The sequence below is a fragment of the Suncus etruscus genome, chromosome 10, assembly GCF_024139225.1.
Source record: "Suncus etruscus isolate mSunEtr1 chromosome 10, mSunEtr1.pri.cur, whole genome shotgun sequence".
NCBI classification, from domain to species: Eukaryota; Metazoa; Chordata; class Mammalia; order Eulipotyphla; family Soricidae; genus Suncus; species Suncus etruscus.
This window is the reverse complement of record NC_064857.1, coordinates 15,888,595-15,902,468: the sequence shown is the minus strand read 5'-3', so window position 1 is coordinate 15,902,468 and position 13,874 is coordinate 15,888,595. Positions and strand designations below refer to the sequence as shown.

General features: G+C 40.7%; 1 protein-coding gene and 1 non-coding gene across 2 annotated transcripts; both read left to right on the top strand.

The window, feature by feature from the left end:
- Positions 1-3,449: 3,449 nt before the first annotated feature.
- LOC126021572 (U6 spliceosomal RNA) lies at positions 3,450-3,553 on the top strand. Its single transcript, XR_007500076.1, has one exon. It is a non-coding gene; the product is annotated as a U6 spliceosomal RNA (small nuclear RNA).
- A 5,607-nt stretch (positions 3,554-9,160) lies between these two features.
- FABP5 (fatty acid binding protein 5) lies at positions 9,161-12,948 on the top strand. Its single transcript, XM_049782038.1, has 4 exons — positions 9,161-9,285; positions 11,456-11,628; positions 12,089-12,190; positions 12,697-12,948. The coding sequence occupies exons 1-4, from the start codon at positions 9,207-9,209 to the stop codon at positions 12,748-12,750; spliced, it is 408 nt and encodes a 135-aa protein (XP_049637995.1). The 5' UTR covers positions 9,161-9,206; the 3' UTR covers positions 12,751-12,948.
- Positions 12,949-13,874: the final 926 nt, after the last annotated feature.

Genomic DNA, 13,874 nt, shown 5'->3' with positions numbered 1-13,874 from the left:
AAATACAGAATTGGTTTTTCACTATAGCAGAGGTCACTCATTTGAAATGCTTTAGCTGTAATAGAAAAAATTAAAGAATAGAAAAAATATAAATCTGGGTAGGGGAATACATGAAAGAGTAAAACATGCTTTTCACTATGTAGTTTTTGTTTTTATTGAGGCCCTTGTGAATTACAAGTCTTTCACAGTTGTATTTCAGGCAGTATTTTATTGACAGTGAATTAGGGCCATTTCCACCATCTTGTTGACCTCCCTCCACCATAGTTTCCTGCATGCATTCAAAACTTCCACCCCTAGACCCCTGGACTACTAGCGTAACAGGTTTATGTTTAATGTGTTATAGTTTGGGTCTCTTTGGCTTGGGCACTTAGATCTGACCTCTTTTTTTTCTCCACTCCATGTTCCACACTTGGCCTCTAGTCCCACTTACTTTTTTTTTCTTTTCTCAATTTGTAAAAAGACATAGAAATATGAAACAGAACAAAGTGACTCAAGTTCTATGGTTCTATGAAAAAACGGGAGCCCCTATCTAGAATATAAGTAAAATTAAAAGAAAAATATTTTTTCATACCTATATTCATTGCAGCACTATTTACAGTAGTCAGACTCTGGAAACAACCAGATGCCCTTGAACAGATGAATGGCTAAAGAAACTGTGGTACATAGACACAATGGAAAATTATGTAGCTGTCAGGAGAGATGAAGTCATGAAATTTTCCTATACATGGATGTATATAAAATCTATTATGCTGAGGGAAATAAGTCAGAGGGAGAGAAATAGACACAGAACAGTCAAACTAATCATGGGTTTTTAAGAAAAATAAGAGACATTATTGTAATAATGCCCAGAGAAAATAGAGATGAAAGCTGGAAAGACTGGTTCACAATATGAACCTCATTACAAAGAGTGATGAGTGCAGTAGAGAAATAACTACATTGACAGCTATGGTGACAATGTTAATGAGTAAGAGAAGTAGAATGCCTGTCTTGAATACAGGCGGATATGGAGAAGGAGGGTGATTGGGGATATAGGAGGTAGAAATGTTGCATTGGTGAAGGGGGGGTGCTCTTTTTAGAGAATAAAAAATAGAAGAAGAAGAAGAAGAAGAAGAAGAAGAAGAAGAAGAAGAAGAAGAAGAAGAAGAAGAAGAAGAAGAAGAAGAAGAAGAAGAAGAAGAAGAAGAAGAAATAAAGAAGGGAGAGGGGCAGGTGTGGCTTTTTTTTTTTTTTTTTGCATAGGCACATCAAACATTGGGGAAATTAGAAAGAAAATTCTATTAGCCTAAGAGATACAGGATGTCTCTGCCCATGAAGTATAATGTCAAAAGACCAACTACAGGCTCCCAGCATGTTGGTTGCCAAACCCCAATGTCTCTCTTTATGGTCCCAGAAAATATTCTGCTCAGTCGCAGTTGACAATGTCAGTCTAAGTAGCTAGAGATCTTGAGTTTTGTATAGGTCCTAGGATGAAGCCTAGGGTAAAGTTTCTGTGGTCCCAGGAAAAGTTCTGCTTAGATGCAGACTGCTGTAGTCAGTCTTTTATAACTAGAGATATTGGTTCTTGCACAGAATTTGGCTCTTGCACAGATATTGGTTCTTGCAGAGAGAGAGAGTGCCTTCTGATTTCATCTCACCATTGGGTGGAAAGGTATGGCCATCTGCCCTTACATCAAGTTGTTACTGTTTCTTCATCATCAGATCACTACATACTTTTGAATTTATACGTTAAGTCTGGCCATTGCAGAAGTCCGTAACAAAACTGTACCAAAGTGTCTAAGAGTAAATGAACAATAGCTGTCTAGCCTCTTTAATTCTTTATAGTAAATAGAATCATTTTAATGTTTTTAAAGTACTCTGCATACCTCTAAGAAATATAGAATTACTTTTTCCATCACCGAGAGGACCTGGAAACGTGCTTCAGTTTGATTTAGGTAGTTTATTGAATGCTGATGATTCTTCTGTAAAGCTAGTTTAAGCAAAAAGAAGCAATGAATTTGTGTAGTGGGGTAAGCGATCTTAGAAAAAAAACAATTTTGTAGCACTGTAAATTTTATTTAAAAATTCATTATGTGGACGGGACCAGAGTGATGGCACAGCAGTAGGGCGTTTACCTTGCACATCTCTGACCTAGGACCAAATACGGTTTGATTCCCCGGCGTCCCATATGGTCCACCAAACCAGGAGCAATTTCTGAGCGCATAGCTAGGAGTAACCCCTGAGTGTCACTGGGTGTGGCCGAAAACACACTTGGATAAATACAAGTTAAAAAGAATCTATCAAAGTGTGTTTATGAGGAAAATACAGTAAATCATAGATATCTCCAGATGTTGGCACTAGAAAATGAGAAAGTAAAATTTTCAAGTTACGTATTTGGTCTCTTCTGATGGAAGATTATTTAGATATTTATTTATTAGATATTTATTATTATTTAGAATTAATTATTTAGATTTTTCTTTGTTTTGTTTTGTTTTAGTTTAAAAGGATAAATTAGTCTTTCATAACTATGGCCCTGAATTTAGGACTGGGCTAGCTCCAGACTTTATGTATGATGCATATTAGGTATGGCAATTAAGTTGGATGTGGACTTGGGATTATGAGACAATTGTTTTGAGGGTGTGTTGACTGATAAGCACAGTACTTTTATGATTTTGTGTTTACTGAGGGTTTCTTGTTTTTGTTTTTGGGCCACATATGTCAGCACTCAGGGATTGCTCCTGGCTCTGCACTCAGAAATCACGCCTGGCAGGCTCATATGGGATGCTGAGAATCAAACCGAGGTCCCTCCTGGATTGGCTGCATGCAAGGCAACACCCTACCAAAGTGCTATCTCTCCAGATCCAATTTTGTGTTTATTGGGCAGTTTTCTTAGAGGGAGTGGAGGTTGGAATCGTATCCAGTGATATTCCAGCATTGATCATGGGCTACTTCAGACTCTGTTCTCAGAAGTGCCCGTGGCATTGTTTGCAGGATTCTTTTTAGTGCAGGCTCAGACACATGCAAAGCGAGTACTTTATACCATCAGCTGGCCCTGGAACTTTTCTTGCAAGCATTGTTCTGCTCCTTTTCAAGTCCCTCAGATGCTGTATTTTAGAACTGGACCCTTTGAACACTGCCCATTTCAGGCATAAATGGATTAGGACAAATTACATATTTCAGAAAGTGCAGTAACTAATAATACATGATTCTGGATAGTTGGAAAATCTATGTTAGTGAAAGAAACATATTGAAGTCATGGTGAGATGAGCCATTGGGCCTCCACCTTATTTTGAAATCAAATATTTGAAAACACTACCTTTTATTACTGCAACTTTTGCAGTGTCTCATCGTCCTTCTAGTTAATTCCAGCTCAGTTAATTTAGCAAGCTTGCATGTATGGTGAGTAATTTTGGTTGATGGAAAGTTTTAATATTAGACTTTTATAGTCATATTGTATAAGAATTAGATTGCTTGTGCTCGCTTTGGCAGCACATATACTAAAATTGGAACGATATAGAGATTAGCATGGCCCCTGCGCAAGGATGACACGCAAATTCGTGAAGCGTTCCATATTTTTGGATGTACATGGAATCTATTATGTTGAGTGAAATAAGTCAGAGAGAGAGAAAGATGCAGAATGGTCTCACTCATCTATGGGTTTTAAGAAAAATGAAAGACATTCTTGCAATAATAACTTTCAGACACAAAAGAGAAAAGAGCTGGAAGTTACAGCTCACCTCATGAAGCTCACCACAAACAGGGATGAGTTTAATTAGAGAAATAACTAAGTTTCGAACTATCCTAATAATGAGAATGTACGAGGGAAATAGAAAGCCTGTCTAGAGTACAGGCAGGGGTAGGGTGGGGAGGAGGGAGATTTGGGACATTGGTGATGGGAATGTTGCACTGGTGATGGGTGGTTGTTCTTTACATGACTGAAACCCAAACACAATCATGTATGTAATAAATTTGTTTAAATAAAAAAATTTAAAAAAAAAGAATTAGACTGCTTTAATTAAGAGAAAAGTAGTCATAAAATAGCTTCAGATTTTTTGTCTGCACAGAGGCAGGCAGAGGAGAAGGCTGCATGGAGGGTGGGAGCAAAACTGAGGATTGGTGGCAGGACATATGTACTGGTGAGTGGATGGATGTTGAACATTGTATGAATGAAACTCAATTTTGAACAACTTTGTCATGGTGTATCTTATGGTGATTCAATTAAAGAATTTGTTAAGAAATAAAATAAATTTAAAACTCCATTTTTATAAGCACACTAACGGAAATAATCTTTTTTTACTTTTTTTTATTTAACACAGTGTTTACAAAGTTTCTCATAATATAATTGTTTTGTCCACAGATAAAGTTTTGCATGATTTACAGTCATATAAAGAACAACAACCTTTACCATTGTACATTTTAGCCACGAATGTCCCCAATTTCCTTCTCACCATTCCAATTCTCTCTCCCCTTCCTGTCTCTGCAGATACATTTTTCTTCTAGAAATATTCTTTTTTGCCAAAAATTAAACAGGCTGGTAGTTATTGTAAGCTACTTGTATTGTAACTGGTTGCATTGAAAGGTTTAAAAATTTGATTTTTGGGGTGTGCCTGGTTACTTTCTTAGCTCCCCAATCTTGCTTTCATTGGGAATTTTTGCTGCTGTGGAAAACAGACAAATTGCATATTCATTTCCTATCTACTTATTAGAACTGGAGGGCACCTTCCAACAACAACAAAAAAAAACTTTTAAGGAAGATCAAAGCATGTAATGGGACAGGAGCAATAGAAAGGTAGTTAAGGCATTTGCCTTGCATGTGGCTAACAAGGAACGGACCCTGTTTCGAATCCCAGCATCCCATATGGTCCCCCAAGCCTGCCAGGAGCGACCTCTGAGAGCAGAGTCAGGAGTAACTGCTGAGCACCACCAGGTGTGACCCCCATTCCCCCCAAAAAAGGCAAAAAAAAAGCATGTAGAAAAAAAGCATTTAAAATAAAACAAAGCAGTCAAGGAGTAAAATATCTGAGAAAAACACTAAGTTCAAAGATAGCATCTAACCTGCCTGTCCCATTTGAAGCCTCCTAACCACTGCTAGTAAGCAGAGAGAAAAAGAACGACATCAGTTTAATTAGATAGAATCCAAAAGCTGGGTAAGAAATTCTTTGGAGTGAATTTATAGAATTTCTTGGGTATGTTTGATTAATCTCAGCAAGTGCTGAAGCAAAAGTCATCCTGATGTGACAAAACCACATGGAACTTTTGAGACACTCTCTGGCTTTATTCCTCCAAGCATGGTCCCTATACTAGCTGCATTGGAATCACCAGAAAGTGTTTTATATCTGCCTAATCTTGGACTTATTAAATAAAAATCAACATTTTAACAAGGGCACAGGTGATTTTATTTGCCCAGTCAAAGTTAAGAACCCTTGCCTTATAGCATTCAATTTGCCTTCTCAGGCTTTTGTTTTGTTTTGTTTTGTTTTGTTATTTTTGCTTATTAAACTGGCCAGGTACTTAAAGAAGCCTCATACTAAAGGTTGATTTTTGTTTTGTTTTATTTTGTTTTGTTTTGTTGGAGAGGGGGATGAGGTCTGTAGGATTTACTCCTGACTCTGTACTCTACACTCTAAAACATCCTTGTGATGTTCAGGGATGCTTGGGGACCATACAAGGCAACTCTCATACCTGCTGTATTTAAGGTTGAACATGATGGCTTTCAGTATTCAGCAGTGACTTCAGTGGCATTCTCTTTTTTTTTTCTAGCAGGAGCATGCTTCTAGACCACCAATGTTTGCAGTCCTTGGGAAAGGATTATATACTAATAATTAACTTTATGGAAGCCATTTCTCTACACACACTTGACCTCAGAAGTTGTCTTTAAGTAAAATTACACAACATACCATACATCAAAGCTGTGTTTGTGTGATGATGGAATGTGACCCTTGCAAACTAATACTTATCTAGGAAAACCTCAGAGAAATAATACATTTTACCACTAGGTGGAAATAAAGTAATTGTGAGTCATTTCCAAAATAAATAATATTCAGATAAGTTCATCATCTGAATAAAAAGTAAGAAATATTTTGCTGGTGTTCAGTAAAATTCCAATTGCTTGTCAGTAAAGGCAGTCTTCTAGAGCAGCATATCTTAACCTGTAACCCACTGTGTCTATAACCTTGGCTCCTTCCTGTGGGTCCCCAGTTCTGCTAATTGGGCCCCTATAAGATTTTTAACTGTGACCCATTGCAATTTCCTAGAGGCCCATTCGATGGCCTCTTTTGCACCCCCAGGCAAAATGCTGATCTAGAGAAATTTAAAGAACAGTTGCTAGTAATTCTTGATTTCCTGATTTCTTAATCATCTTTATTCAGAATGATGTATTATCCTCATTTATGAAGGGTAATGACACCCTATATATATACAGATATATATATATACATATATATATTCTGTGCTGTTGCAAACACTTGTTATTGAAGCAGTTGCTACTGTTCATGAAGATAGTGTGAGATTTTCATTATTTTTTTGGATTTTAATATAATTAATTTCATAGTAATATCATTCTCCCCCTCTCTAATACTCAAGCATGCCACATAGTATCATATAAAACATACTGAATTTTGGGCTTTTAACCTTCATATCAGGTTCAAGTTTAAGTAGAACAGACAATTTCATTTGGGTAAGAAAATTCTTCACCTCCTTTCAGAAATTGGTATGTGTTATCTTTACCAAAAAAATGAATTGGAATTTAGAGTTTGGGGAACATTAATAATAACCTAATCTAATCACTAACTGTGTATCTATATACAACATGTACTTGTGTATATACTATAAACATTAGGAACTCAAGTTCAAACACACAGTAACTTTCTAGTTGGCAGTACCAGAAGGAAATGTGTAGGGTTTGAGATAATATGCTTAATTATGAAAATTATTGAAGTGAAAGTTTTCTAAGCAGGAGTCTCATATATGGGCCATGCTGGACTGAGTGGTATTATGCCTTAGGTCCTAAAATGGGACCACAGGAAAAAAATGGGTGGAGGTAAGAAATGACTCTAATATTAGGGCAAGAACTTGAAAGGGTTATGGAGCAGGGGAATGAATGTTTCTAGGCACGTTGTGAGATGACAAAGCAACCACAGATTTCACTATTGTTAAGGATAAACCAGAATTAGAGTCTAGGTTTGATGTGGGAACAAGTATAATGACCTTGCGGCAGTCAGGTGTGGTTGTATTTCACAAAGTCTTGAACGGGAAGGATCTGGTCGGGGATTCTGGTTCTGCCACTCTGTACATTTTCCTGGTCATGAATTTCCTTTTTGGTTAACACTTGTTAAAATAAAGTAAAATAGGGGCAGGAGTGGTAGCATTAGAGGTAAGGTGTCTGCCTTGCAAGTGCTAGCCAGGAGCGATTTCTGAGCGTATAGCCAGGAGTAACCCCTGAGCATCACTGGGTGTGGCTCAGAACAAAACAAAACAAAGTAAAATAAAATAAAGTAAAATGAAACAAAGTAAAGTAAAATATAAAATTAAAATAATATAAAATAGGATTAGAGTTAGTGGATATCAAGTGTACAGGCACACAACATCAGTAGACACTCAAACCCCACTCAGGAAATGCCTTCACTTTCCTCCAACTCACTCCACCATCAAGGCTTGAGCACCCAAGTAGGCTCTGTGATGTGACCATGCAAAACAGAGAGGGGAGCATTCAATTCCCCTAGACCCTCAGTATCTAAGAAGGGAGGGGAAAGGGGTAAATAAACTTTGAAGCTGCTGCAGGCTTGATGCTTATCATAGCTTCAGGATCTGGGAAACTTTTGGGGCTTGCTGTTCCTTAAGGCGAGTTAGAGCTTCAGAGATTGAGGGTCTAACATTCCCAGATCTAGGGGATTATGATGATTACAGGTATAAGGAAGAATTTTGAAATCTAAAGACGCCTGGAGTCTGTGAATAATAACAATAATAATAATAATAATAATAATAATAATAATAATAATAAAAAGCTAAGAGCTCAATGAACTGGGAATCCAAACGGAAGAGCCCTATACATAATTTTCTTAAATCTTATTTTCAATGTAGATTCTGTTTTACTTCCCAATACCCTGAACCATGGTTGAGCCCCCTTTGGAATGAATGAATGAATGAATAAGAACAGAACACACCAACCACAGTGTGACCCTAAAAACTTGCTATTTTACTATTTGGAAATGGAACTTACTGGAAGCCCTTTACCCAGGACCTATCTTCTACCACCACCACCACCACCACCACCCAATTGGCTTGAGACCAAGAAGCTAGAGACCCTAACTGGGTGGTGGGGGTATGTGAGGGTGTCCTGTGGAAGAAGGGTCCACAGTAGCTGGGGCAGGGGGCTAAGGATTGCTGGGGCCTCCAAGAATGGGGGTTAAAGAGACCAAGCACTTGCTTGCTTGCATCATCCAAACTGCCAATCATTCCCTTGCTACACCCAGGGCTGGGTAGGTGTACACTTGCTGAATCACTAAGTGGGTGCGGTGGGGGATATTGCAAAAAAAAAAAAAAAAAGGGGGGGGGTGCAGCAAACGTGCAAAAAAAAAGTTTTGCAGCTGGGCCCAGCTCATCATCTCGGGCTTCCCGAAGGGTGGGTGTGCTAAGTTGCTGGGACCTGCAGGTGCTGGCATCCTCTCCCTGACTCCCCTTAACCGGCCCTGGGGTGGCATGAGGGCACGTCGGGCGGGCGAGTCCCCGCTTGCAGGAGAAGCTGTCAGGGGCTCAAGCGCATCCATCCCTAGGGCGGGAGGTGGAGCGGGTTGGCGCTACTGGACCACAAAAGCGAGGGCCGTGGCTTTCAAGGGGCGTGGCTTACAGGGTGTGGTGGGCGTGGTTTGCAGGTGGCGCGGCTGACAGGGCGGGTGTGGATGTCAGGGGCGTGGCTTTTCTAGAAGGCGTGGCTTACAGAGCCTGTGGGCGTGGCTTCAGGTGGCGCGGCGTGCAGGGCGGGTGTGAATTTCAGGGGAGTGGCTTGCCTAGGGGGCGTGGCTTCCAGGACGGGTGAGGGTTCGGGGCGTGATTTTCAGGGGCGTGGCGGGGGCCTGGCACCACTCTCTTCCCATTGGCCGAGCCGCTTCGCCTGGCACGCGTCGCCCCGCCCACCGGCGCCGCCTTTATAAGGGACCGCGCCGCGCGCTTCTCTCCACTTCGCCGCCTCCGCAGCCTTCTGCTCACTCTCGCTCGATCTCCCGGAGCCCACCATGACCACCGTCCAGGATCTGGTAGGAAGATGGCGTTTGACGGAGAGCAAAGGCTTCGATGAGTACATGAAGGAGCTGGGTGAGTCAGCCCCGCCCACCACCTATCTGTCTGTGGCCGCGTGGCTGCCTGGCTGCCTGGCTGACTGGCTGTGTTCCAGGGAGCCCACCGGGCGCCCTCCACCATCCGTCTCCATCCTTCCGCGTCAGGCTGCGGGCGCTCCTGGTGCACCCCCATCTCGGTTGCTCTTGGGCCCTCGGTCCACGTGGCAGCCGCCTCTTGCTGCAGTGGCACCCCGTTTTGCTGCAGTGCCACCCCCCCCACACACACACTGTCATCCCAGGTGGCCTTCTCTCTATTCCCATCTAGGCCTATATTTATTCTGGGGGGTGTCCCTGCTAAGGGGGTTGCACTAGGCATTGCTCTGGGCCTCTTGATTTCGGGGCTCTGCAATTCAGGGCTCACTCCTGGCCGTGCTTGGACCTTAGGGGACGTCGGGGATCGAACCTGGGCCGGCCAAGCTTGCTAGGCAATTTTTGCAAAACTGCAGCAGTTGCAGCTTTTGTTCCTGGAGGGTGCCACCCGTTTTCTCTATCCCCGGGGATGTTGCGGTTGTGGCAGGGGCGAGGTTGGACTCTGAGGTTCTCTGAGCTTGGGTTTCCGAAGCTTTTGTTTTGACCTCCTGTCTCCCATCCTTAGGTCTTCTGCCATTCCTCAATGCACCCTTTGGGGGTGGGCACAGCTGTCCCCGGTTGTAGGGGAGCATGCATCCTCAAGGCTGGGTCCCTTTGGGAGTGGCCCTGGCATCCAGGATGCTGCCCTAGGATGCAAGCATCTGGTGGGTGACCAGATGGGAGCTGCGAGGTGGTAGTTGTGCCCAGGCATGATGGATGATGGCCATGAGCCATTTGCTCTGGCCTCTCTGCATCTTGAGGATGAGAGGCAAAGAAAGAGGCAAGCCAGTGGGCTTTGTTGGAAAACCCGCAGTCAGAAGCAGCCAACTGCCTGATCCTCCCGGGGCTGACTGCATTTCTAATTGCTAGCCAGATGGGCAGAGCTCTTGGTAATACGCTCTTTAAAAGAGAATTTTTGAACATAGGAAGAACCCCTAATTGTAATGCTGGTTAAGACACTGGGTAGATGAACAGAAATGACTGGATCTCTGGGAAGTGCATGGAGAAGTAGAGAATCATGCCTGGATCCTGGGCTTCCAGCCCTCAAAGGCCTTCCACCACCCCCACTGAGGTTTTAGAAACGCCATCCCATCCGTGTTAATAGGATTGTCCCCTGCCCAAGTCACTGCGAAGATTTGAAACCTAATCTGAGACACTGCAGGAAGAGAAAGAGATCTGCATTACCCTTTGTGCAAGTTAATTATGGGTTCAGCCTAAATCCTCTGATGAATCTCCAATGTATGCCTAATAACCTTGAGTAAATCAAAAAGGCAGGTTTTTTTTTTCCCCCAAAGCGAGATCGAGGTGATTTCGGGGGGCGGGCAAAAGGGGTGTCAGGCCTATACTGGCTTTCATAGGCAAGAAAGCCTGCTGTGTGTATGTTGAGCTGAGTCAGCACACAGGCAGAATGCTGCTGTTGCTCTGCCCAGTGGAAATTAGTCTGCTGTGCATGATGGCATGTTTCCAGGATTCTGGAGTCATGAAGGTTGTTACGGGCCAATTCATCAGAGAAATCTAGTGTGGAAAGCGAGAGCCCTTTATTGGTCCTATGTGAGAATAAGGGATTTACCAACAGCAGTAGGCACCAGCCCCCATCTGACAAAAGAGAAGACACCCAGTGGTCTTTCAAGCTTGGGAAATCACTATCAGACATTTGTTCTATGTAGATTGTTGCCTCGTCTTTGAAACGGGGAGTTAGTCTAGATGGCTTCACTTTCCTGCCAAATGTTAACACCAAGTGACAAGAAATAATTGATAAATTATATACAACATCCATACGCAGTGAAGTTACACAGCCATGGAGTTATTTCGGGGTGACATTTTTCTATAAATATGATTGTGCTGCCCATTTTAAAAATACTGTTTTCATTCAATATCCCAGGATTAGTTTTTCTTTTATTCCAGAGATGTTTTATGTGCCACAGACTGATGGAGTCCTACTGTAATCCAGTTTGAAGTCTATATTTTCTTTTTTCTCATCTCCCTGTTTTTATTGAAACTGTACGTCAGCATGGCATTGACTGTGGATTTATAGCTTTTGTGAGGCAAACTGTAACTTGAGTTTTCCTGTTTTCCAGGAGTGGGACTCGCCCTTCGAAAAATGGGAGCCATGGCCAAACCAGATTGTATCATCAGCGTAGATGGCAATAAACTCTCTATAAAAACCGAGAGCACTTTGAAAACCACCGAGTTTTCATGTGATCTGGGAGAGAAGTTTGAGGAAACTACAGCTGATGGCAGAAAAACTCAGGTTTGTCTCGATTTATATATGATAAAATACTTCTGAAACGACAGATTATATTCAAAGCATTGGGGGGGCAGGGGAACGGGGAGTAATGTTGCATGAGTCATCACTGAGCCATATCCCCAACCCTTATAATTCATTAATGAGGGTTCATTTATGGGAATTAATAATTTACTTCTGGGAAAAGTCCAATTTATTTAATAAATTAGTTTTTGGTAAATTAGTAAAAATACCAACATAGAACATTCTATTTTATAAAAATAAGAATTACCAGAGATAATGAGCCTCTTACTGTACATTTAGATTGAAAGGCAATAAAATATATTATTGAATAAAATCAGTTTGGATTAAATGAAGTAGACAAAAAGGAGAAGATGAAAAATGGTCGGTGAAGGCAGATGAGTCATGGGAAATCTTGTAACATGCTTTTGGAAAACTTAAAAAAAGAAATGCCTATTTTTTGCAGACTGTCTGCAGCTTTAAGGATGGCGTATTGACTCAACACCAGGAATGGGATAATAAGGAAAGCACAATAAATAGGAAACTGGAAAATGGAAAGTTAGTGGTGGTAAGTGCCTAACTTGTTATGTCTGACTGAGCTTCTTGTTTGCATGCAGAGTTTGCATAAGAATTGTTCTATATCATTATCTTGGACAGAACTAGGATTGGGAAGAAATCCTACAGAAACCCTAGTAAGAAATGGAGAAAGGAAGTAAGATGGGATAGCATCTTCAGACTAGAACTGAATTTAGTTCAGGCTCTGCAATTACAGTATATTGTTGGATAAGTTTATTGCCCTATTGAGTATCCACTGTTTCAATTCTTCTAAAATGAGGAATAAGAGAGCAAATAAGTAATTTAGATACTGCACCTTAGTAGTTTAGTTTTTAGAAAAAAAATATGACATACAAAATAATAAATTCTACCTTCTCAAACTCACAATCCATAAATACCTTTTCCATCTGAAGTTAAGTTAATTAGGCTTTGAAGAATTCTAATCTGCACATTTTATACTCACTCTTGCTTTGGGATGCAAAACTCAGCTAACTTTAATGTCTTTTTTTTTTCTCCTAGGAATGCGTCATGAATAATGTGACCTGCACTCGGGTCTATGAAAAAGTTGAATAGAAATTCCATCATTTTGGAAGGGAATTAGTTTCAAGGACCAGGACCAACAAAGCTCAGTTCAATGAGCAAATCTCCATACTTTTTTTTATTTCTCTATCTGATCTTTATCACAAATATTTTACATGCAGCTATTCTAAAATGTTGGTTTAATCGGGATCATCCCTTTGATTAACAAATAAATGTGTTTGTGTTATACCAGTGTTGTATGCATTCTTTAACTTTGTAGGAAACCAATGATGAGTTTTTGAGTTTCCAATTAAATAAAATCTGTGATAGTCTTGAAGGTAGTGTAGAAAGAGTATTTCTAAGCAACTGCAGATATATCACCAATCACTTAAGCTTTCCCTACACTATTTTCCCTATTAAAGGAAAAGTCTTAAATGTCTGGAAAATACTATTCATACTATTTTAAATGTTCATTTGCTGCCAGAATAGCTCAAAAATTAGAGAGCGTGCTTCTGTTTAATATTAGGATAAAGCTATTGCTTGGAAATTCTGCAACCAAAAATGTATTTAATAAGCTTCCCAAGGGGCTTCCATGCATCAAACAGTGTCCTAGAAATTGAAGGGTATATAGACTGGAACACAGAACAATCAATAATAAAATCATAAAAATAACTTCCATAATAAATTTTGTATGCATATATAAAGAATAACTAGATGGGGCTAGGATGATAGTACAGAGAGAGAGTAGGTCATTTGCCTGGCATATGGCCAACCTGTGTTCAATCTCCAGCTTCCCATATGGTTCCCTGAGCTGGCCAGGATTGATTCCTGAGTGTTGAGCCATAAATAAACCCAACAAAAAAGGAATAGCAAACGAATAACTAGAATTCTAGTGAAGCTCTCTGTTCTGTTTCTTAAATTCAAATAAAAATAAATACTTGGGATCAGAGAGATAGTACAGGAGATAAGAAGTTTGCCTTAAAATGAGCTAACTCAGTTTCAACTCCCAGCACTGTATATGCTCCCTTGAACTCAAGCAAGAATAATGCCTGAGTGCAGAGTCAGGAGTAAACCCTGATCAAAGGGGGGTGTGGCACGAAAACAATAAAAAGCCCTACAGTTAACAGGAGTCAAAAGTTGTGTGCTATCCTCAGAGTAACACTTAACAGAGCAAATAC